This window comes from Carassius gibelio, chromosome A16, assembly GCF_023724105.1.
Source record: "Carassius gibelio isolate Cgi1373 ecotype wild population from Czech Republic chromosome A16, carGib1.2-hapl.c, whole genome shotgun sequence".
NCBI lineage: Eukaryota > Metazoa > Chordata > Actinopteri > Cypriniformes > Cyprinidae > Carassius > Carassius gibelio.
The window spans coordinates 15,496,170-15,521,468 of NC_068386.1; the positions used below are offsets into that span (position 1 = coordinate 15,496,170).

The following is a 25,299-nucleotide window of genomic DNA, read 5'->3' on the forward strand; positions in this document are numbered from 1 at the left end:
CCCGCTGCTTTCTTGTTCTCTCGGGGTCAGGAAGTGGGCAAGAGGGGGCAGAGGTGTGGGTGAGTATAGCGTAGAGAGGAGGTGACGGAGGGAGGAGAGAAGGAGGAGTGGAGAGTTCACCCCTCCACTTGTTATCAGTTTGTTCCTCCTTCTTGGCCACACACTGACAGAGTCAGAGACGCGGAGAGAGTGAGACAGAGGAAGAGTGTATTCATGTGTGTGAGAGGAAGAGGACCTCACTGAACGACTGCACACATATTCATCAACATGACAAAGAACGGTCCTGTTGCATCCATGGATTACTCGCATATGTGGTTGCCAGGTATGTGTCTGGAGTACCAGGGAGGTTGCCAGGTTGGTCTCTTCCGAGGTTTATTGATGGATTCATTAGAAATGCAGGGACGTCTGAGGTCATCAGGCCAAGAAGGTTAGTGTGGAGAAACTGAAAGAAAGAGCTATTCAAAGTTACACAAAGGCAGAAATTCCAAAATATGCTTTGTGAATTTCAAAGTGTCTATTTTCTCTAGAGATTTATAGGATTTATGTTATGGCGCTTTGCAAAAGGTTTTTTTCCCCCCCTCAGAACACTATTTAAATTATTTTGTTTAAATTATTTGAATGTTTTGGTTTTTGTTTAATGAGATTTTTTTTTTTAACTGTTACATATTCTAATATTTTATTTGATTTACTATATTTTGGAGCCGTTGTTTTAGCAGATGCTTTTATCCAAATTGAGGAATATGACAAGCGATTCATCTTATGATTCCACCAAATGTTTGGGGTAAAATCTGGGCCAGTGTAGGACTTTCACATTCATGTTCTCATAGTTTAAGATCACTGTCCTGCTGAAGTTCAGCAGACTGAAAAATATGTTCTTGTAGTATTTCCTTGCGTTTTGCAGCATCTATATTTACCTTAACTTTAATAAGATGCCCAGACTCTGCTGATGAAATGCAAATCCCCAACATGACGCTTCCAACACTTTCTTCACTGAGGCTGTTGGTTATTAAAGTGTGGTCAGTATTAAATTAAATTTTCACTAAATATAGACAGTTTTGGCCTATAAATGGTCACACTTTTTACTCATATTATGATAATGATGCTTTTTGGCAGCCCAAGTTTTTGTTGTTGTTGTTGTTTGGAGAAATGGTTTAAATCTTGAATTCTCACCTACTGACCTCTGTGGCTTTTCTCACAAGACTCTTCTGCCACAGTGAAGATGTGAGGTTTAGGGGGATTTTTTTTCTAGGCAATCTTGTGTTTATGTAATTGTAGGATTTGTAATTTAGGAACATGTGAGAACTCTTCAATGATCTGTTTTTTTTTTACTAAGCTCTATGAACTGGTGGTCTTGTGATTTCTGATTAATGACAGTATTTTAAAACTAAAAACCTAAAAGCTGTGTTTTTCTCTTCCTAAATTCAGAGAGCTCAGCTTATCTGACTTTTAAGTGGTTAAAAACTACGTCAATTTGTGGTATTATGTGCATAAAGTCTTCTGGTTATTACACTACCGTTGTGTATGTCTACATATTTTTGCTGGTTATAAGCACTTTTTAGTATTGAGGAGGTGATCAAATTATATGAAGTGACTGGAAGTGTATAAGGGAGCCTCTGGGAAACCCAGTGTGAAGTTCTTCATGGGGTTTCCCCTGCCCCAGCTCCCAACTGCAACGCTGACCTACAGTGCATCTGTCAGACAGATCACATGACGGGAACTCTTGCCTTTAATAATGAACATTATTATGTGTATAGTGCACTGTTAATATAGTGTGTGTGTTTGCTATGAGAAGGAGTAAAAATGCTATCTTGAGGAGTGTTGCCTTCACTTGCTGTGTAGATTATAGCTGGTAGAAACCAGCTACAATATTCATAAACACAACTTGCATTATCATGACTGACATTAACTGACCTTTCAAACATTGTAAAATTGCAGTTGAATACAAACTAAAGGAGCTGAGCAAACTGATAGGGTTAATTCATGCTGTGATGGAGACTGAGATCTAAAATTGCCCTGATTTTTGTTTAAAAGAAAGCTCTTCATCTTTACATGTGGCTTCAAAAAGTCAAAATATGTGACTGGTGAGTTAAAATGAGCCTCTGCTAGATTCAGGGACCCTGTAGCTCAATAAAGACGCAACAGTATAACTTGATGGTAGAAGGACAGAAATCATGGGTCCAGCTCGGAGGAAAAATGTATTTGCTAAATGTAAACTGCTTATAAAAGAGGCTGCATGGAACTGCCAAATGGAAAATAAGACAAAATGAGTGGATCTGAGGTTAACATAGAAATAAGAGCCGAAACATGTCCTGCCGAAGGTGTGAAAAAGTCTCTTTCTCCCTCGGAAATGTGGAGTATTATTATTGTCAGTTAATATTGCAATGCAATAATTTAGCTCGGAAATCATTTCCATGATGTGCAGGCGGTGTAAAGCATATCTATTTCAGATTTTAAAAAAGAAAAGAGATCTTTGTAATACAGAAGTTATGAAATAGAGAAGTTCAAAATAAATAAGAAAGAGAACTGTGTGCGTCAGCTACTGTATAAGGACTTTACATTATATAGCAGCACTTACATTTAAGCATGCCCGCATGTGTGTGTGCGTGCATGTGAATGTGTGTATTAATAGCTGGCCCGAAGGGTTTGGTTTAACACATTGTGTATGCCCCAGCCTGAGGGGAAACAAAGAGGGAAGTGAGACATTAACACCAAAACCATCAGGCACTCTTTCATATTAACTTCATATGAATGATGAACTGCACATTAACTTCATATAAAACAAACCTTATATTCTAGATTTGATAGTGCAAAACTGTGGTGGATTTATATAGACTTAAGAGTTATCATAGACTTAATGTGATGATCCGCATAAAATAAACCATGATTAAAAACGCTGCTTTGACATTTTTGCTCCAAATCAACGATGGTTCTCCAAAGACCTCTAGTCAGCTTGTTTTTCATTCAGATGAATTATGACTCCATACTCAAAACAGTCACGACTTGTGTGTGACACATTATGAAAATATTCTCAAACTTTCAGCCTGAGCTATCAGAGGGCCATTTTACCAGCAGGTCATTCTGTGGAAACCCTATAGATACGGCCTGTTTGCTGACGGGCCTCGAGAGGGGCTTTCCTCCCTCGTTACTTCCTTTCAGCAATCACTGTCAGTGGACCCTGGATCTGATTGTCTGAGGAAGTCGGCAATTCTTCAGCTTTTTTTGGTGGCTTTTACAAGGGTGACTCAACTGATACTAGTGAAATTGGCTTCCTGAGTAACTTTCTCTGGGATTATTAGTCACGTTTTTTTTTTTTTTTTGTAAGTTGTTCTGCCCCCTGGAGGAGTCAGATATTAATTATCAGTCTCTGGTAAGACCTCATTGTTTCATGTAGTTTGCAAGGTTGAAGTTTTGATGGTGGGAATGGTGAATAAGTGAGAAATGAAGGATGAAGTGTGACTGTTGAGGGGGAGATAGATAAAGAGGATCGGACGAGATAGTGGTATATGCAGGTGGGTGATATTATTAGTCAGTCGTTGACTTTATTTGCATTTTTCACAAAAGGGAAGTAAGTGTGTTACTATCTTTCTCTGTGTGTGTGTGTGTGTGTGTGTGTGTGTGTGTTTATGCATGTCTGTTTGAGAGCTTTTTTGGCTACAGAAATTATAAAGCTTAACCTGCTTGAAGCTCCTTTGTATTGTAAAGAGTGTCATACAAATAAACTAAACTAGCTTGAATTTGTCAGTTTTAAAGTTGTTTTATGTCGAATATATTTATGTGTATTAACATACCGAGTGTATACCAGAACATAATTAATCTCTTTCTTAAAAGATACAACATATTTTGCCCACATTTATTTTGCACGCTCTGTTTCTCTCCGCTGAGGGACTGGGACAGTCCCATGGGCCCGGTTACAGTTAAATTTGAAGTGACACGTCTGTGGTGACGAAATCATTAAGTTGTTTGTTGGATTAAGCACGTCTCCACTTGTGTGAGAAGAACGGAGCAATCTAGACCGCTGTATTTTTTTTAAGCATCAAAACATGTGCATTTGTGTGTTCATTCAAAATATAAGATATTTGTGTTTGTTACACTTCCATTCATCATCATGAAGTATTCAAAATGCATCAGCATGAAGCAAAAGCTGATGACTGACCTCATGTCCTTCTCTCTTTTTCACAGATATCAGAATGTTAAAGCCAGTAGAGGTTGAGAATCCGGCGGCAGACTCTCCGATGGAGAGCACAGGTATAAAGATACATTATGTTTTTGTATGTTTGCAACACCGCTTCATAAAAGGAATTTCCAGCTCTGATATTTACTTGACAAAATAACATTTGCACTAGCCCTATAAAAGTATTTTTTGCAGCATATATATATATATATATATATATATATATATATATATATATATATATATATATATATATATATATATTCATCAATTATGAAAACAATATATCAATAATGAAGCAATAATAAAGAGTAAACAAAAGTTAATTTAACAATAAAAATTTATATCAATAAATAACGTGTATTTTGCTATAATAAAGCTAAAAAATAACTATATTATATTTAAAACTTTTTATGTAAAATAATTTTCTAACTGTTTTAAATTAATTTTAAATAAGTAAATATTTTAATAATTTAAAAAATTAAAAAATTGCTTGTTTTATTCTTGTTTTTATTTTCTTCATGATTATTTTACTTTATTTTATGTAAAGCACTTTGAATTACCATTGTGTATGAAATGTGCTGTATAAATAAACTTTCCGTGCCTTGCCTTGTCTTGCCTAAAAACTTAAATTGACTAAATGATCAGAAATGTTGTTTTTTCTTATCATGTTTCTCAGACTCCGAAAGAAACGGCTCAGATTCAAATAATCAGGTAAGTGACAGCCAGGTACCAGTATATTTTCATCGGAACACAGCATGATTTAAAAATAAGTCATATTTTCAATGTGTTTCCCTCCAACAGGTTCAGCCGATGAAAATCAACCCTTTCTCACTTTCTCCCACACTGAGCAGCAGCCCCAAGGTGAGGGGATGTGTTTAAATGCATGTGAAAGTTTGTGTTCTGTGTTCCTGAGTGATTTACGTACAGATCTGCACATTTTCTTGTTTGTGGCCAATCAGAAATTAGTTTGGAAGACAATTTGAATACAAATGAGTCTTTTACAGTTTTTTCCATCTCATGAGCGGCTAGTTTTTTTATGAACCTCACTTTATCACCCTCCTTTCAATACCCCCACACACTGTGTCTCTTTTAGTAACACATGAATTCATCATCAACATTTCCCTGTCACTATGTGTCAGACTAAGGTGGAGGATTGTGGTGAGATGTCTCCCGCTGCTATACAAACTACACATGCTCAGACGGCCCTTCCCCACACACAGCTGATGCTAACGGGTGGTCAGCTCGCAGGGGTAAGATGAAGAACCAGTACACACGCACTTACTCTTTATATATATATATATATGTGTGTGTGTGTGTGTGTGTGTGTGTGTGTGTGTGTGTGTGTGGGTTTCTATGTGCGCTTGCTTGCTTTAGATGTGCTGTCTTTCATCTATTTTTTTTAACTCTTATTTTCACCACACTTTCATTCTCTGCCGCTCTTTCTCTCTCTAGTTGACTGCACTTTTGCCAGCACAGCAACAGCTGCTTTTACAGCAGGCGCAGCTCCTCGCTGCAGCTGTGCAGCAGTCGCATGCGGCCCACGCGGCCAATCGACAGCAAGCCCAGCAGCAGGCCAGTCAGCACGCAGCTCAGCCGCAGTCGCAGGGCCAATCGCAGGGAACACAGGAACAAACCGCCGCCCCTGTCCCGCCTCCTCCTCACCAGCTTTCCCTTTCTCAGCCAATCCAGCTCACTGCGCAGGTACAGCCAATCAGCTTTGAGCAGCACACCTTAAATGAGGTGATACACTCTTAAAAATAAAGGTGCTTCCACAGGACCATTTTTGGTTCCACAAAGAACCATTCAGTTAAAGGTTCATTAAAGAACCATCTCTTTCTTACCTTTTTCTAATCTAAAGAACATTCTTTCTCCACAAAGAACCTTTTGTGAAACAGAAAGGTTCTTCAGATGTTAAAGGTTCTTTATGAAACCATTTAGACAAAAAAGGTTCTTCTATGGCATCGTGAAGCACCTTTATTTTTAAGAGTTACAATTTTAGGACTCAAAGGTCTGTACATTGCTTGTTTATTCTTGGTGAATTCCCTCCGCAGGACTTTAATGTCACAGTTAATAATTTTCCAGAATCAGTCATTCATCAGTGTGAAACCATCACATCCTTTCAGCATCTGTTTCTTTTCTCTCTTTCAGGACATTCAGCAGTTTCTGCAGCTGCAGCAGTTAGTCCTCGTTCCAGGACACACTCTGCCTTCACCCGCACAGTTTATTTTACCACAAACACAGCAAGGGCAGCAAGGTAGCTTATTTACTATAAGTTTTAGTCATGGGAATATCAGACCATTCTTCTCTCTCATTCGATCTTTTTCATCAATCTTTTTGATCTAATCTTTATTCAAGACATTTTGTTCATTTTAGTTGTGTTAAAAATTATACTTTTTACAATATTGATGTTTAATATGAATGAAACTATTAAAGGGGTCATATGATGCTATTTTAAATATCATTATTTTGTTTATTTGGAGTAACAGAATATGTTGGCATGCTTTAATATCCAAAGAACGCATTCTTTTTCAAATACTCTACATTATTTTAGGTCCTCTTTGCCCCGCCACTCTCAAATCTGTCTTTTTCTACAAAGTCCCTCCTTCTGACATGCACAGTCTGCTCTGATTGGCCAAGTGAACCAGTGCATTGTGATTGGCCGAACACCACACGCACATGTCAGAAATGTAACGTCCCTTTCCATAATCGCGAGCTTCAACTTTCAAATTAAATGTAAAGACAGTTAATATTGTCCTTAGTTTTACCATCAGTTCAAGCCCAAAAGATGAACAGAGTGGCATTGTCGAACACACTGATGAAGCTCGTATGTGTTTGCAGTTCACGAGTCATGGACGATTAAGACAGCTGACTCCACTGTGTGACCCTGTCTCTCTCTCTCTCTCTCTCTCTCTCTCTCTTTCTCACTTTCACTTTCACTTCCGGTGCGAGCGTGAGTGTGCAGAGCGTGTGGGTGAGAGCTCTTCGGTGAGTCTGAGTAAATCTAATTTTTTTTCTTTCTGGCTTTTTTTCTGATCTTTCGTTTGATTGTTTTTTTTTTTTTTTTTTTGTGCGATTTGGGGTTTTTTTTTTTGTAGTTGTTTTGGGCCGCGTGCCACCTTACCGGGAGCATGACGGCCCCACACACACGGTGTTGTTTGGGTTCATTGACCCGGCGTCATGGCGTGAAAGTGGCGTCCGCGGTTAGTGTAGAGAAGTGCTGTCTTGCAGTGGGAGAGGTAGTTGGACATGAAAACATTATGTCTGCCTCCAGGATGAATAATGCCACTGTGGTATTTCTCAGTACTGTTGAAAAGGCTAATGAATTAGTTGAGGCAGGAATAGTTATTGATGATCTGTTTAATGCTGTACTTCCGCTGTCAACACCTTCAAAGAAAGTCACGCTATCTAATGTACCGCCGTTTTTAAGTGATGAGATACTAGGTAAGGCTTTGTCTCGCTATGGAAAACTTGTCTCTCCCATTAAAAAGATCCCTATCGGTGGTGGATCGCCTTTATTGAAGCATGTCGTTTCATTTAGGCGGTTTGTCTACATGGTAGTGAATGATGATGCTGATATGGATCTGTCTTTGCACTTTCGGGCGGATGACTATGATTACATCATTTACGTGACATCGGGAAACATGAGATGTTTTAGTTGTGGACAAACTAATCATTTAATTCGTGATTGTCCCGGGAAAAATTCAACCAATGTGTCAGGTGGTGGTGACGTCAGAAGCGATGTCCTTAGTGCTGAAACGGAGCCGGTTGACGAGACTCCGGGTGAGTCAGCGACAGGGTTACAAATCTCAGAGGATAGAAGTGATGGTGTTCCTGCGATCGCTGTAACTGAAGAACCTGCGCCTGAAAGCACAGTTTCTGATGTTACATTAGTTGTGTCTAATGTTCAGGAGGGGGGAGCCGTTATTGAGACAGAGAAGCATTTAAACGATGCTCTCGATGTTGAGCTGCAGCCTGCTGTGGAGAGCGTAGGTGACGTCATTCCAGTGGAAACGGTGCAGGCAGATTTTAAAGTCCCGTTAAAGAGGAGGAAGCCTGGTAGAACTGGGATTGATAGACACGCAAAAAAATCAGATAAAAGTGAGTTGTATGAAGATACGGAAAGTGATAGTACATCATCTGATTCAAGTGTTTGTCTTTCTCAGAGTGATTTTTCTGGTCATTACGAGGTTGATGATATTAAACTGTTTCTTAGAGCTACTAAGAATAAGAGGGGTGTGTGCATTGATGAATTTTTTCCTAATACAGAGCAGTTTGTTGAGAATACTAAGGCTTTCATGATGGAGGGATCCTTTACAAATAAAGAGGTCTACAGGTTAAAAAAAATAGTGAGGAAACTTAACTCTGAGCGTAGTAATGAGGATAGGGGGGAAACCTAATTCCATGGCTTTTAGTGGGGTTTTTTTGTGGACATTGTTTTTCTTTTTTTTCTTTTCTTTAAGCATGTGTCACGTTAATGTTGCTACTCTGAATGTGAATGGTGCCAGAGATATGTATAAAAGAGCAGCATTATTTGAAATAATTCATCAGAAAAAAATTGATGTTATGCTGTTACAAGAGACACATACTGATGTTATTAATGCTGCTGATTGGGCAGTGGAATGGAATGGGGTTGCTGTTCTAAGTCACAATACCACAATTAGTGGTGGAGTCGCTGTTCTCTTCGCTAAGGGTTTCAGCCCACACTCTTATCAGGTTGAAGAGGTTATTAAAGGTAGACTTTTAAAAGTAAGAGCCTCTTTTGAAAATGTTGTCTTTGTTTTTATTTGTGTGTATATACCAACTTCAGCTGTTGAGAGAATGCTTTTTTTAAGTACTTTGTCTTCTATCTTACAAAATGTTGCTGATGACGAGTATTTAATTTTGGGTGGTGATTTTAATTGCACAGAGTCTAATCTGGACAGAAATCATGTGGAACCTCATGTACCCTCACGTCAGCGTCTTGTTCAGTTAAAAAAAACACATGAATTAATTGATATTTGGAGGCAGCTTAATGGAGAGCAAAGGCAATACACTTGGTCTCATGTTCGTGGTAACACAATTTCTTTAGCAAGACTGGATAAGTTTTATGTTTTTAAACATCATGGGAGTATTGTTGAGAGCTGTTTTATTATTCCATCGGGTCTTTCAGATCATAGTATGGTGCAGTGTGGTATCTGTTTTAATTCTATCAAGCCAAAGAGTGCCTATTGGCACTTAAATACCACTTTATTGGATGACAAGTGTTTTAGGGAAAGTTTTAAATATTTTTGGAGCATGTTTAAAACTACAAAGAATTCTTTTAGAACACTGCAGCAATGGTGGGACTTTGGGAAAGTCCAGATAAAGCAACTATGTCAACAATACTCTCAGAACGTCACTAGAGAGGTAACCCTGAGTTTGAGCTCCTTAGAGACTGATATTTTAAAATTGCAAGAATTGGCTCACTTGCCTGAGGTGGAGTCTCTTATAAAAAATAAGACGACTCAGCTATCTGACCTTTTAGGGCTTAAAACGCAGGGTGCTCTGGTCAGGTCACGTTTTCTAAGCATAAATGAAATGGATGTACCATCAAGGTTTTTCTTTAGCTTGGAAAAGAAAAATGGGCAGAATAGAGTTATTCATGCCTTACGGTCTGAATCTGGAGCATTGTTAACTGACCCTAAGGATATCCGTAAGAGAGCAGCTAATTTTTATGAGTCTTTATATAAAAATGAACTGAGTCCAGATTATAGGTGTGACAGTGCTTTTTTTAAAAATCTTCCTCAAGTGGCGGAGGAAGTCAACGCAAAGATCTCAGGTGCTGTGACCATGGAGGAACTGGTTAAAGCCCTCCAAGGTATGGCGCTGGGAAAAGCACCAGGGATTGATGGTCTGCCTGTTGACTTTTATAAGTCCCTTTGGTCAGAGATTGGAGAGGACTTGCTAGAGGTACTGAATGACAGTTTAGCCGGAGGGTTTCTGCCTTTGAGTTGCCGCAGAGCGGTCCTGACTCTCCTACCCAAGAAGGGTGATCTGACGGACATCAGGTGCTGGCGACCGGTCTCCCTCCTGTGTGGCGACTACAAGCTGCTCTCTAAGGTCTTAGCAAATCGATTGGCAGAGGTTATGGACCAGGTAATTCATCCTGATCAGACATACTGCGTCCCCGGGAGGTCAATTTTTGATAATGTTTTTCTGATTCGTGACCTTCTTGATGTCTCTAAGAGGCTAAATCTAGATTATGGCCTTATATCATTAGATCAAGAGAAAGCCTTTGATCGCGTTGAGCACACTTATTTATGGAGAGTTCTGGAGGCCTTTGGTTTTTGCAAAACCTTTATAGATCAGGTGAAAGTTCTCTATAGTGACGTTCAGAGCATTCTCAAGGTTAACGGTGGTTTGTGTGCTCCTTTTAAAGCCTGCAGAGGTATTAGACAGGGGTGCTCCCTTTCTGGTATGCTCTATTCTTTGGCCATAGAGCCTTTATTACAACAAATTAGGTTGAAACTAGAGGGTATTTCTTTGCCATCGTGTAATTGCAACTTTTCATTATCAGCGTATGCTGATGATTTAGTAGTAATGATTAGTAAGCAAAGTGATGTGCAGGTTTTATTCGAATTGCTTGGAGATTTTAAAACCTTGTCTTCCGCTAATGTAAACTGGAATAAGAGTGAAGCCCTTCTGATAGGAAGCTGGGAAGGTGGAAAACCACAACTCCCTTCTGGTTTACAGTGGGGAAAAGAAGGATTTAGATATTTGGGGGTTTTTCTGGGTGAGGAGACAGTAGTACAGAAAAACTGGGAAGGTTTAATTGAAAAAGTCAAAGGACGCCTAGACAAGTGGAAGCATTTGTCTCCAAAATTATCATATAGAGGACGCGTTTTAATTGTTAACAACTTGGTGGCGTCTTCCTTATGGCATAGGTTTGCCTGTGTAGATCCTCCTTTGCAATTACTTTTAAAAATTCAGACTCTCATGGTGAACTTTTTTTGGGATAGGTTACACTGGGTTTCACAAAATGTATTGTTTTTGCCTAAGGAGGAGGGTGGACAAGGACTAATGCATCTTCAAAGCAGGATTGCAGCCTTTCGGTTGCAGTTTGTGCAAAGACTGCTGGATGGACCTTCAGACTGTAACTGGCGCGCTGTTTCATGCCTGATTCTACGGAGCTTTGCAGGTTTGGGACTTGACAAAGCACTTTTCCTAATGGATCCCCTAAAACTGGACACCTCTAAGTTGCCAATTTTTTATAAGAATACTTTTAAAGTTTGGAGTCTCTTTTTTGTCCAGCGTTCAGATAGCTCACCTTCTCTTTTCTGGTTACTGGAAGAGCCTTTAATCCATGGCGCCCGGTTGGATTTAATGGACAGTTCCTGTTTTCCTGGACTCAGTAGGGTGTTGGTGGGACATGACGTTCTCACTCTGAGTCAGCTACTGAGCATTGTGGGGCCAGATTTCAAGGATGAAGTAGCTCTAGCTCAACACTTGGGAATCAGGTCTATTCGTCTTGTTAACCAGTTGCTCATGAAATGGAAAGCTGCTCTTGAAACAACTGAAATGGAATTGTTAACGGAATATTGTGTAGGTTCTTGTGTTGCAAATCCCAAAGACTCCTTTCCTCGTTTATCTTTGGCTATAAATGTTGAAGGGATTATTTCCCCCTTTTTTAAAAATTCTGCATCTCTGTGTAAAGACTTTTTTTTAAGTGCTGGTAAATCTTTGTACAGGTCTTGTGTTTTAGTGTTTAGCAAAAATGTCTTAAGTGCAAGAGTTGATACTCCCTGGCGTGATGTTTTTAAACTGGATGAAGGCGTAAAGCCTGAGTGGAGTTCTTTGTATAAACCACCGTTAACCAAGAGAACAGGTGATTTACAGTGGAAGATCATTCATGGTGCTGTTGCGGTTAACGCTTTTGTGTCAGTTTTAAACCCTGAAGTTGACTCTGGATGTCCTTTTTGCTCTACTAGAGAAACCATTTTTCATGTGTTCATGAATTGTTGTAGACTACAACCTTTGTTTGAAGTTGTAAGCGATGTTTTTATGAGGTGCAATGAGACCTTTTCTCTGGAGACATTTATTTTGGGGTACAAGTATGTGAGAAAAAAAAGTGTTGTCTGTCAGCTTCTGAATTTTGTTCTAGGCCAAGCCAAGCTGGCCATTTATTTAAGTAGGAAAAAGAAAATAGAACAGAATCTTAATCAGAATATGGTTGCCTTGTTTTCTAACCTGGTGAAGTCAAGAGTTATGGTAGATTTTTTATATTATAAGTCCATTGATGATTTTGTTACATTTGAATGTATTTGGTGCTACAAGGAGGCTCTGTGCTCTGTTTTTGAAGGCGAATTGATTTTTGTGCTGTGATTTTTTTTATTTTTATTTTGTACATTTATACTTTGGTGTAAAAGTCTGGTATGATAAATACTAGGTAATGTCTTGTACACTGTGTTGTAATAAAAGTTTTGTTAAAATCAAATCTCTCTCTCTCTCTCTCTCTCTCTCTCTCTCTCTCTCTCCCTCTCACTCTCTCTCTCTCTCTCTCTCTCTCTCACACACACACACACACACACATATGCGCAATGTGCAAAACTCTGCATTTGAACATTCAATAGCAAATACTTTAACCTTTTAATAAAACATACTTACAGTAGCTGATTCAGAAGAGCCAGATTGTCGACGCAAAGTCAGAATTACCTCCTCTCCTAGGTTCACGAAACGAGTGTTCATAAAATGCGTTGATGTTCTGTTGTAGGTAATCTTAAAGATTCCTAAATGCATCTACTTTCAGAAGGCCAAATAAAGTGCTTTTTCTTTCACCTCGATAAACACAGGTTCTCTCTGACATGGCTGCTTCAACACTAACTGAGTTACTGAAACCACACTTTCTTTGCGTGAACATTTGGGCGGCATTACCAAATATTTCCACAGTGATGTAGAGATGTGGGGGTGTTATAACAAGCTGATTTAGTGGGGAGTCCTAACTTTAATAAAGAATATCTCTTTGGATTCGAGACTTTAGTCTTTGCAACTTTACAGATCTTCTTTATGCGCCAAGAGCTTGTAACACTCTGAAGAGGAAGGAAAAACTGAAATCGCATCATATGACCTCTTTAAACGTTAAGCCTTGTTGCATGTCAGTTGTCATGATCCGATAAATCTGATTTGATTTAATTGTAATAGAAAAAATCTTATTGGTTGTGTATATTTCAGGGCTGCTATCAACGCCAAATCTAATTCCACTACCTCAGCAAAACCAAGGAAGCCTGCTGGCCGCTCCACCCAGACTTAGTCTTCAAGCACAGGTACAAACATCTGATGAAAGATCACTTATTTGTGAGATTTCTGTTCCCCAACAGGGGTTAACATATGCCAAAGGTTACTTAAACAGATTCCAAGGGGTACTTGAAAAGATATGAATTTTTTAAATGTAGAAAACTGTGATGACTATCATTTTTTTCTGTTCCCTATTTAAAAAAGGAAACACAATAATAATTGTAATTTTGTGTGCATGACAATTGTAGTAAAATAAACAGTACCATTCAAAAGATAAAGTTTTTTTTTTTTTACTCACGATTTCAACAAAAAATCATCCCATCACATTTCCATCTGACACTCATGTTGGAGTCTTGTATGTGTGTGTGGTTTGTTGCAGAGAGAGAAGGTTGCAGACAGCATCGTGAACACAGTGACCTCTCATCCTGAGGAGCCCAGTGATCTGGAGGAACTGGAGCAATTTGCCCGCACATTCAAACAGAGAAGGATCAAACTGGGCTTCACACAGGTACACTCACATAAACACACACACACACGCGCGCGCGCTCACTCAGAAGATTTGTATGTCCCTGTATAGTAATGTTTGGTCTCTGTTTCCCTCTACAGGGTGATGTTGGATTGGCCATGGGGAAGCTCTATGGGAATGATTTCAGTCAGACCACGATCTCTCGCTTTGAGGCGCTTAATCTCAGCTTCAAGAACATGTGCAAACTCAAACCTCTGTTGGAGAAGTGGCTGACTGACGCAGGTAACCATCAGAAACAGCTGCAGTAGATTACTGCTGTCAATCAAACTTAGTACTTAAAGGAATAGTCCACCCAATTCCGTTAATCTTCATTTTGTTCCAAAGCTGCATGACATTCTTTCTTCACAACATATTTAGAAGAATGTTGGCAAACAAACGGTTTCAGTTCCTGTTGACTTCAATTGTATTTTTGTTTTTGTTTTTCATACAGTGGAAGCCAACATTCTTCAAAATATCTTCTGTTATATTCCACAGAAGAAAGAAAGTCATACAGGTTTGGAACGACATGAGAGTGAATAAATGATGACAGAAATTACATTTTTGGGTGCACTATCCCTTTAAGTTCCTTTGAATCTCTGTCTTAAACTAAAGTTTAAGTGGCGTTTAACCCACAACATAAAAAAATTGGTTATGCCATGTATAGAACATTTTGTGATTGAAATAACATTCAAAATTACATTTTTTTATGGTTTACTTAGAAACAATGTCAATGGACAGCACCTTGCCAAGTCCCAGTGCTCTTTCCTCTCCTTCCCTGGGGTTTGACGGCCTGCCGGGCCGCCGTAGAAAGAAACGCACCAGCATTGAGACCAACATCCGTGTCGCTCTGGAACACAGCTTCATCACGGTCTGAAGACATGATTTCAAATCTCTTCCACAATATACACTACCAGTTTAAAATTTGTGGTTGGTGGTTGTTGTTTTTTTTTCACTTTATTTATTCATTTTTCAAACATGTGCAAACAAAATAAAAGTTCAAACAATTAAATGTATTTTCTTTCCCAACCTGGTTCCACAACCAGGAAAAATTGTAAAATTAATTACCAAATGACCAGATATTAATTATATGAATAAATATTTACATAGTGCTTACTATACAAAATATCAGGATACATTTCAATATTTTGTTATGAAGCAGATATATCAAAGTCAATTTTTCTTGAACAAGTAAATAAGTGTTCACAATAAAGAAAAAAAAAATCTTTCTGTGTAGATATACTGTATATAAGCAAGTATGACATAACCAGCTATATTAAGGTCTGATGGCCTTTCTAAAACTTTAGTCCTATTGATTAGTAAGGATAAGCTAGGGTCTTCATCTTTTCAAAAAATGTAATCTTAGGTCTCCAAATTTTATAAGATTTTGAATGGATCCTTTTTTTTTTTTACATATTTAATTCTTTCTAGTTTTAAGTATAATATAAAAAAAAAAATTTGGTGGATTTTTTAATTTCCATTCCAACAATATTCTCCTCCTTGCTGATAGTGAAGCAAAAGCAAAAAATAAAATAAAAATTCATTCAGGGTGTTATATTCAAGTTAAAGTATCAAGTAGTTTTTCAGCTTCTGGCAGGAACAGAAGATATGAATAAGTGGGTTGGTAGCTTCATTGCACACCAACTGAAATATTTCAGGTCTTTTATTGTTTTAATACTGATGAATTTGGCATACAGCTCATGAAAACCCCAAATTCCTATCTCAAAAAATTTGCACTTAGCACTAGCAATTATGCACTCAATACTTGGTCGGGAATCATTTTGCAGAAATGACTGCTTCAATGTGGCGTGGCATGGAGGCAATCAGCCAGTAGCACTGCTGAGGTGTTATGGTACAACACCAGCAGCCGACATGGCACCCCAGACCAGCACTGACTGTGGGTACTTGACACTCGACTTCAGGCATTTTGGCATTTCCTTCTCCCCAGTCTTCCTCCAGACTCTGGCACCTTGATTTCCGAATGACATGCAAAATTTGCTTTCATCCGAAAAAAGTACTTTGGACCACTGAGCAACAGTCCAGTGCTGCTTCTCTGTAGCCCATTTCCTGCACACGCCTGTGCACGTTGGCTCTAGATGTTTCTACTCCAGACTCAGTGCACTGCTTCCGCAGGTCCCCCAAGGTCTGGAATCGGTCCTTCTCCACAATCTTCCTCAGGGTCCGGTCACCTCTTCTCGTTGTGCAGCGTTTTTTGCCACAATTTTTCCTTCCCACAGACTTCCCACTGAGGTGCCTTGATACAGCACTCTGGGAACAGCCTATTCGTTCAGAAATTTCTTTCTGTGTCTTACCCTCTCGCTTGAGGGTGTCAATGATGGCCTTCTGGACAGCAGTCAGGTCTGCAGTCTTACCCATGATTGCAGTTTTGAGTAATGAACCAGGCTGGGAGTTTTAAAAGCCTCAGGAATCTTTTGCAGGTGTTTAGAGTTAATTAGTTGATTCAGATGATTAGGTTAATAGCTCGTTTAGAGAACCTTTTCATGATATGCTAATTTTTTGAGATAGGAATTTGGGGTTTTCATGAGCTCTATGCCAAATTCATCAGTATTAAAACAATAAAAGAACTGAAATATTTCAGTTGGTGTGCAATGAATCTAAAATATATGAAAGTTTAATTTTTATCATTACATTATGGAAAATAATGAACTTTTATCACAATATGCTAATTTTTTGAGAAGGACCTGTATTATTAAATCTTAATACAATATAAGATAATTATATTTTTATATAAATATATTAATGTGATAGTAAAAAGATGAATTTTTGATTGACAGGAAGTTAAAAAGAACAGCATTCATTTTGAAAAGAAATCTTTTATAGTATATCAAATGTCTCTTTACTGTCACTTTTTTGACTTTCAGTTTAATGCATCCTTGCTGAATAAAAGTGCTGTTCTGTTCTGTTAAGTTGTGACCCTAAACTTTTGAGTGATAGTAACTAAATGCTTCCAAAATGAATGTCCTGTAATAATCCCATCCTAAACCGGTTGTGTTTTCTGCATTCAGAACCAGAAGCCTACCTCAGAGGAGATCCTACTGATCGCCGAGAAGCTCAATATGGAGAAGGAGGTGATCCGTGTCTGGTTCTGCAACCGCCGACAGAAAGAGAAACGTATTAACCCCTCCAGTGCCACCCCTCCCTTGCCCAGCCAACCCCAGCCCACCTCGCACAAACCCCCCTGCTACAGCCCGCACATGGTATGACCCGGCTTGCTCCCTTGGCCCATACCCCCATCTCCAACCCCCCCATGCCACAACACTACTAGTTTCTCCTGCATGAGCAGATAATAATAACCATTCCCATAATGGTGCATATATTTCACCCACCCTGCATTGCTTTGCAATTTAATGTGTAAGAATTCATACCCTTATAGCCAGTTTACATAACTAATTGTCATTGTCATAATACTTCAGGAGGATTCAGCCTCTGTTACTAATTCTTTCAGAAGAATTTAGCAAGTTTCCACTTTGAAACTCAGTGTTTTGCAATATAATTGAGGTTCTGTAGTTGAGTGACTTAAATTTACAAACAGAGTACAAACCTTCCTGTATTTGACCTCAGCCTCTTTCCTTTTTCACCCTCCGTTACTCTCTGTCCATCATGTTTCCCTTTAGACCTGTTACATTGTATCTGCGTCTTCCTTACAGATGCCCAGTCAGGGACCATCACAGACAGTGAGCAGTCTCAGTACAGCAGGTAGGGTGCACAAGTGGACGTCTGCTGGTCAGAGACATATAATTAAATGATATATATATGATGGATGCTCTAACTCTTTCCCACCTTCAGTGACCACTATGTCATCGGTTTGCCCTTTGACCCCAAGTGGCCCCTCCCTAAGCTCTGCACCATCTCCTGTAACCCCGCCTCCTCGCAGTGATGCCAGCCCCGCCCCTCCAACTCACAGTACACTAAGTCTGAACACAGGGTGAGTTTATTTATCTCTCCCGCACACACACACACACACACACACACACACACACACACATCCACTCACCACATTCATCACCTTTTACTCCATGTGGCACAGCAAATGTAAGTAAATGCAGTGTTTGTGTGTGTGTGTGTGTGTAAATGTATTTTTGTGTGTGTGGTTTTGTCATCTGCAGTTCATGGCATAAAAAGAATGGTGACGTTTCTAACTACATCAATGACTTTGCTGCAAGTTTGAGGTGAATACAACCAGCAGAGACTCTCTCACACACACACAAATATGAAAATACACACACACACACAAATATAAAAATACACACACATGCATGTGCAGTCACTCACTTAAACTTATTTGTCATTGTCAAGTATAGGAAAATGTGAAAATTATTTTTAAAAAAAATGTGGATAAGGGCATTATGTGAATTCTGGTAAATTGACCGTTTTAGATGATGAGACAATTGTAAATTACAATGAATATATATATATATATATATATATATATATATATATATATATATATATATAAGAAATCTTTTTTTTGTCATTTTTAAATTTACTTAAATTTCTTATTTTTTAAGTGCTGTCATTTTTGTATATTTGTTCAGGGATATTGCATATTTGTTTAAAAGATTTGGTCGAAAACATCTTAGTGTAAGGATGGCCACTGAGGTCTGCTGGTGTGTGGCCTGCATTGCATTACAAGAAAAAGCTCTGCAAATACCTGTCTTCTTGAACTATTTTTCTAGCTCTTAACTATGCTTCTAAATGTTCTTCATTCTCCCTTCCTCTTCCCTGTATTCCTTTCTGTTTTCTGTGGGTTGGTTCGTGTGACTCAGGAATACGGTGAGGGGAGTTAAAACAGGAATCAACCAAGCTCTTCTTGGCAGCAACCCACTTGCTACTATACAAGGTTTGTGTGAAAGTGAGGGTGGGAGAGACACTAATGACTCCTCGTATCAGTCATGTGTTACTGTGTCCTCTCTCTGTTTTTATTTACGTCCTTCCACTCTTATTATCCTTTTCTCACATCTGTTCATCAGTTCACACGGTACGAGCGCATCCTGTTTATTGCGTAACGTCAGTTTTGTTGATGCTTGTGAGTAATACTGTGTCTCTTCCACAGCCCTAGCAGCCAGTGGTGGCCAGCTGCCCATTTCCAGTCTTGAGGGCAGCAGCAAGGTGTTAATTTGTGGTTCTGGAGGCCAAGGAGCAGGTCTTCCCTCTTCCCTCTTTCTCAACCACTCCTCTTTGTTGCCAAGGGCAACAGGCACCAGCATGGGATTGGGCGGTTCAGCTCTTGCCAAAACCTCATTTCCTGTCACAGGCGGCATGAGTCCCTCCCCTTGCTCGAGCCCAATCTCTTCCTGCTCTTCAGGCGAATTGCTACACAGCCCACACTCGATAGGAGGGGCTAAAATCGAGTGACGTTGCCCAAGACCAATCACAAGAGGAGGAGAAGGAGGAGATGAAACCTTACCTGTCAACCAAAGCATCTCTTGATCCCCTCGCTCCCTTTCGGTTCCTCTCATTCTCACTCTCTCTCTTCCACTCTCCCACTCTACTGATGCCAAAAATATATAAAGAGTGGAAGAGGGGAGAGATGGAGAGACGGAGTGGAAGGAGGAAGGAAGAGGAGGGGAGAGAAAATGAAACCAAAAAAACACCACGCGGCTTAGCGGGACAGTTAAATAAATAAAAGGAGAAAAAAATTAAAACTGTAGTGCAGTTTCAAGATAATGAAGACATCCTTGAGCAACAAAAACATAGAAAAAAAAAGAATGAACTTCACTGTGTGTTATAGAAAAACTGCAACTCTTTGAAGCAAACATGTGAAGTACTGAATACCAAATAGTATGATGGAACTCTGAGAGACTCGCTATGACAAACAAATACAAGCATACCAAATACCAAAAACAAACACCAAAAATACGGATGGAAAAGCTTTATCCAAAGGACCTGTAAATAGCCAACCGTCCAGGACCAGACCCAGTGACAACAATCCAGCCATCTCTGAGCTCATCATCATCTTTCATGTTTTTTTTTATTATGTAATGTTAAAATGTGATCGAGCCGGACCCAAACGCTGTTGTGATTCTCTGGATCGTCCACATTCTAGTCGATTTTTATTCTCAGAAGTAGCAGATATTTACATCAGTCTTTTTTGCATCTATGATCATCATCATCATCATCATTCCATGTCTTATTCAGCATATCAAGAGGATTGTGTGTTTGGCCTTTGATGTTTATCATATAAGCACTGCATAGCTTAATGCACTTGTTTGTCCGATGACATGAATGTCATATAGTATAATAAAAGTGAGAACAAGCTCCTCTCTAGCTTTCACGCCTCAAGTTGAGTGTAAATAGTTTAATTTCTCTCTTAATAATTGTGCTTGTATACTTCCTCATTCCATTTCATGCCTCCCTCAGTCACTTTCTCCCTTTTGAATACCAAAGCGATTCATTCATTCATGATCAGTTCATCATTCTCATGATGCAGAATGAGAAGGAGGTGGGCTTACCTTGATGAGGCTACTCTGGTAAGACAGCATGGCAACATGGGAAACGTGTGGAATCTGTCACGACGAAGGGGCTCCCCTCCTCTCTGCTGCTTCTACAAGCCAACTTCACAGCCAGCCAAACTCCCCGTAAAGGAAAACCAAAAACAAACCAAGCCAAAAATAAAAAATGGATGGAGGAGCAAAGTGCGTCGCTGTACAGAAAAAAAGAGCATCCGCTCATGCACCTCTGGACTAAGGTCACCCAGAACCATGTAGCAAGGGATGCGCCTCTGCCTCCTGTCATTCAGACTCTTCCTGGTCCTGGGTGGTGGGATCTTTGATGACCTCACTGGACTCATCTGAAGAAGATGTTTCGGGTTCATTTGGGGGTTGGGAGGGTTGTTAATTTTGGTCCTTCGTTCCCGTTTGTCTGCTTTGTGGGACTTTTCTTGGCTATGTGTGTAGATTTGTGTGCATTCATTTGGGGAAAAGGTATTCACGTTTTTGCAGGAATCTCATTTTTTTATGTTTCTTACTTGTTCCTATCTAGTTGTGTTAGAGACTCTAATCAGGTGGTTGAAACAATACTGTGAAAAATTCAGTTCAACAGATAAGAAACCAGGATAAACACGCTCAAGTACATCCAAAGAATCAACGTCGAGTATAAACAAGCTTTAAAGAGAACCAAATATTACATACACAACAACTTACATGGTCTCATCCACCTTACCGTTGTATTTATATTGTGCTGAAATCTGTAGTCAGTGAGCGCTGCAGGTTCAACGAGGGATACATGACCTCAGTTCTCTGCGTTACTGTACAGTCTGAATGGGTCAGTTAGTGCTTCAATAGATTTTGTAGTAAATGATCTATGATATAATGCTTACTAATTGCTAATGTATGAAAAAAAAACATTGTGAAAAGATAAAAAATGTTGATATTTACTTAGACCAAAAATTCACACTATCTCTCTTTTGGGTTTTCTTCCTCCCCCATTTTAAGACATTGATTTCTTTATTTATTCTCCTCTTGCTTGTTTGTGAATTTTCTTAAAAAAAACTTTTTTATTATTATATTTATTTAATATATTCCAGATACCAATTTTGTAGTGGGTGTGTTTGAGGCACCAGATTGTATTCAAATGTAAACTTCCTTTGCCAAGGCGACCTTTCAAACCAAATCCATTGACAAATGCAACCGTCGGTCCAAATTGACCGGCCGCTAATCGACATCCCTATGGGCGAAGACTTGTCTTTGCGACCTCTTAGCTGTTCCTTACTGAACAGAGCCTGTGGGGGGAAACATATCAGGGGAAAAAGCAGCACTGTGTTACTTCTGCTCAAATGTTTCTGCAGCATTCTTTCAATGCTGAAGTAACCATACAGAGTAAAAGCATGCACTGCCATTGCTTAGAAGGGATAAGGTTGTATAGGAACGTGTATTGTATCTGTACATACCTGTCTCACAACTGCTGATGTTACGGATGTTGTTGCTATGGTTACTGTGGTGATGGCTACTGCATGCATGTGACAGCGTGGAGCACAGTGCTGCCGCGAGCCTTGACCTGAAAGCTTTAAACAGCTACAAAACCAAAAACTTTAGGAGAGGAAAGATGGAGGGATTTGGGGTTCCTGGATAGAAAATACATCAAAATGCATGTATTGTATGACAGCTGAAAAGTATCAGTGCTCCATCTTTCTCTCTTTTTGCTCTCTCCCTCGCTCCTTCTCCTCTTTGTCCTATTTATATTTTTGTATTTATTTCGTAGCATGTCTGTTGTTCTGTCTCCTGGTTATGGGGTGTAGAAGAGAGATAGTTACTCATATAGCCCTACCTCAATCTCTTAATAAAAAACCAAATAGATAAATGCTTTAAACAGAGAAGCGGGCTGCATCCATCAGCAGGGGCCGAGGAGAAGTGTTCTGATCGGTCCAGGGAACATTTAGACAAAAAAAATGAGGATGAAACATTTAAAGAACTTTACTGATGCTCTGGCATGTTCACTCCCTCGGCCCCTGGGACCATTTTTCCAGTCACCAAACACAGGGCAGGACACATACAAACACCTTTTCATGTATGCACACTTATTGTGCACGTGCATGTATGTATAAGTCGGACATGTGACTGAAGAGCAGGCGGTGACTGTTGTTGCTAGGTGACAAATTGTATATCTTAAAACGCAGGAGTGGAATAAAAGGGGAAGCCTTATCTCTAGTTATCTTTTCTCTAGCTTTCCTTCTCACGGTTACATTCAGCCGCAGTTCCGGATGTCTTAAAAATGTAACGAGGACGATATGCAAGTAGTAGCACAGCAGCGTAAGGGAGCGTGTTTAAAGTGTGAGTCTCTCAGTGGCGCGAATCTCCAGAGAATGATACCAAAGCAGCACGCTTCTCTGAGACCGAGCACAACACACACGCTCCCTAAAATCATGTAAACAATCCTTGAGTTTGATTCGCAGCGGTTTCTCAATTTATTCATTAGTTCCAATCGGAAATGGTTAAAAATTGACTGGAAAATAAAAATCATAACATTTCAAAAGGCCTGACCAAGGCGTTTTCATTCTACGCTCTAATTGTTGTTTTACATGCTCTCTCTCATTACATATTATACATTAAATATTAATCATAATAATAATACATAACAGCTTCAGTCCAAAGGTGTTTAAAAACACGTCTAGTTAAACCAAAGAGCTCCACTAACACATCCTCAGCTGTTTTCTTTTGTCTCTTTTCCTGGTCACCTAGCAACCCAGTTTCTGAAGGTATAACCTCAACTATCCAAAGTAAATAGATCATTATGAAATGTATATTTTTTAATTTATTATTCGGGGGGAAATCTTCATGGTGGTGATGATGATCTTAAAGAAAATACTTGGTATGTCTGTAATGAATTTCTGTTTCCGTTTTCAGGTGTTAGTGGTGTTAATCTGTCCTCTGAATCTTCTCCCTGATTTCATGTTCTGTGCGTAAATGAGAGCGCGTGCGTGCGTCATCTGTGTGTACATATGATCGTGTGCGCGTGAACGTATTTTACACTCTAAAATTGGACAGATATACAGTTATCTTGACAGAGTGGATATGTGCGTGAATGTGTGCGTCATTTTTGCTTGTTTATGTACGTTGTCATGTTTTCCCCCCCTTTTTCATCCTTTTTTTTCTCACTCGAGTTGAGCAGTTCCTTTTTCTTCTCTTCTGTCCCTTCTCTCTTTTTCTCCCTATGGTGACAGGTTAGCCTTTTGGTGTAATTATCTCTGAAACCAAAAAATAGTTGACAAATAACTCGCTTGTTCATTGTACAGTGCTGTTCATTTGAAGTCATTTTTGTAACTGAAAGTGTTTCACTCATCTGAATAAAATCGGTAGAGAAAAAGAACAGTGAGTGGAAATGTTGTCTTTTACCTGTGAGTTTGTGTAATCGATGTGAGATGTATGATGCTGTCGGTCCTCGCTCGGCCGCTGGGTGGCAGCAGCAGCCACGTGCTGTTCCCCTTCATCTATGAATCATCCGTAAGAGCTTCTGCCTCCACATGGTGCCACAACTAGTCACCTATAGATCTGTCTGTTTCTCTCTTTTCTCCCTCTTTTTCCACTTTTCACAGCTCTCATTTGCTCGTCTGACTCATAGGACATCTGGTCTTTGCCAGACAGCCCGTCTTTAAATCATGATCTATTCCTCTCCAATTTAGCCGATTAAAAATCTCACCTTTGCAAGATTTTGATGTCTTTACATCTGCTATTAAAAAAACACATCAACCGAAGCTTAACTTTAGTTATGGAAATGAAAGTTTATCTAAATGATCAACTGTGCCTACCACATTAAAATGTATATTAAATAAAAAAGTTTATGACTTATCAAGTCAATTTAGACTTAACGCACAAATGGTCAGTGATCAGCTCAATTAATCACACCTGTGACCTTTGTGAGGAATGTGTGCTTGTGATTTTTTTAATGACTTCATAATGTCATAGAATATTTAATCAAACGCATGTAGTTCTGCGTGTTTTGATGGCCCTCTACAGTGAAACAAATTTACTGTGGTAAATACATTGCAGTGGTGATAACAGTGGTAGCTGCTGCCATGAAGCAATCAGCCCGTCTTGCTGAATTTTGTATCTGCCAAACCAAACGTACACACTCTCAGAACAGATGTTTAGTGGAGAGTATGGGAGCGAAACAGAAGCCACTTATAACTGGCTGAGGGCTAAAATATACTAATGGGAGACAGTCCATCAGTGGCCGTGGGCCTGGCTAGAGCATTATTACTCAAATTGCTCAGAAAATCAAAATGGTTTGTTATATGCATGGCTACTTCCTGGATTTAGATAAGCCAGCTAAGTCATTTCCGGTCAACTGTCAAAATCAGCTATGCTATAAGGGGAGCGACCCTATGGTCAGTTTCTCTTCATAACCCATTCACAATTTAAAGAAAATATTTGTTTGTCTAAGAGGAACAAACATCCACATAGTTTCACGAATCACAAACGCAGGTGTAAAAAATTACAAGAATGAGTCCGCTAAATTGTGTCGCGCAAGTCATTGCTATGATTGACTGTGACAATGGAACGAAACATCTGATGAGGAGATGTCAAAATCTGTGCATTAAGTGATTCAGACTAAATTCAGAGTAACAAAACTACAGCAGTGACAAGTCTGTTGGCTGAATATATTTAGCAGCTTATACGGTTAAATGTAGATTTTAAATTAAATCTAGAAATTTTTCAAAATATTTAATTCTTTGTTTAAAGCTGCGGTAGGTAACTTTTGATGCTCTAGCGGTTAATAAACAGAAATGCTTGCGTTTTGCGGAAGAACATTGTAGCCTGAACTACTTCTCTCTGTTTATGTCTATGAAGAATCACAAAGGAACTGGGTTACTCCGCCGCGGTATCCCCGAAGCAATCTAAAATAGTCAGAATATAAA

The 25,299-nt window shown here is 39.2% G+C and overlaps 1 protein-coding gene across 9 annotated transcripts; it reads left to right on the plus strand.

Moving 5' to 3' along the window:
* Positions 1–73: 73 nt before the first annotated feature.
* LOC128030810 (POU domain, class 2, transcription factor 2) lies at positions 74–23,750 on the plus strand. Of its 9 annotated transcripts, none has more exons than XM_052618812.1 (18): positions 74–427; positions 4,180–4,245; positions 4,851–4,885; positions 4,976–5,035; positions 5,314–5,424; positions 5,627–5,875; positions 6,323–6,428; positions 13,361–13,452; positions 13,803–13,931; positions 14,030–14,171; positions 14,380–14,442; positions 14,648–14,796; positions 16,952–17,143; positions 17,594–17,642; positions 17,733–17,871; positions 18,053–18,115; positions 18,713–18,786; positions 19,000–23,750. In XM_052618812.1, the coding sequence occupies exons 1-18, from the start codon at positions 268–270 to the stop codon at positions 19,299–19,301; spliced, it is 2,181 nt and encodes a 726-aa protein (XP_052474772.1). In that variant the 5' UTR covers positions 74–267; the 3' UTR covers positions 19,302–23,750. The 9 variants fall into 9 exon arrangements, with proteins under 9 accessions (XP_052474772.1, XP_052474778.1, XP_052474777.1 ...); XM_052618814.1 differs by having other exon boundaries at positions 79–322; XM_052618817.1 differs by lacking the exon at positions 18,713–18,786 and having other exon boundaries at positions 78–427; positions 19,000–19,190.
* Positions 23,751–25,299: the final 1,549 nt, after the last annotated feature.

Excerpts from the sequence above, each read along its gene's own strand:
- LOC128030810 (XM_052618812.1), top strand. The coding sequence starts at position 268 with ATGACAAAGAACGGTCCTGTTGCATCCATGGATTACTCGCATATGTGG. Across the intron at positions 6,429-13,360 it reads AACACAGCAAGGGCAGCAAG|GGCTGCTATCAACGCCAAAT; the intron begins GTAGCTTATTTA and ends TGTATATTTCAG. Across the intron at positions 18,116-18,712 it reads GACTTTGCTGCAAGTTTGAG|GAATACGGTGAGGGGAGTTA; the intron begins GTGAATACAACC and ends CGTGTGACTCAG.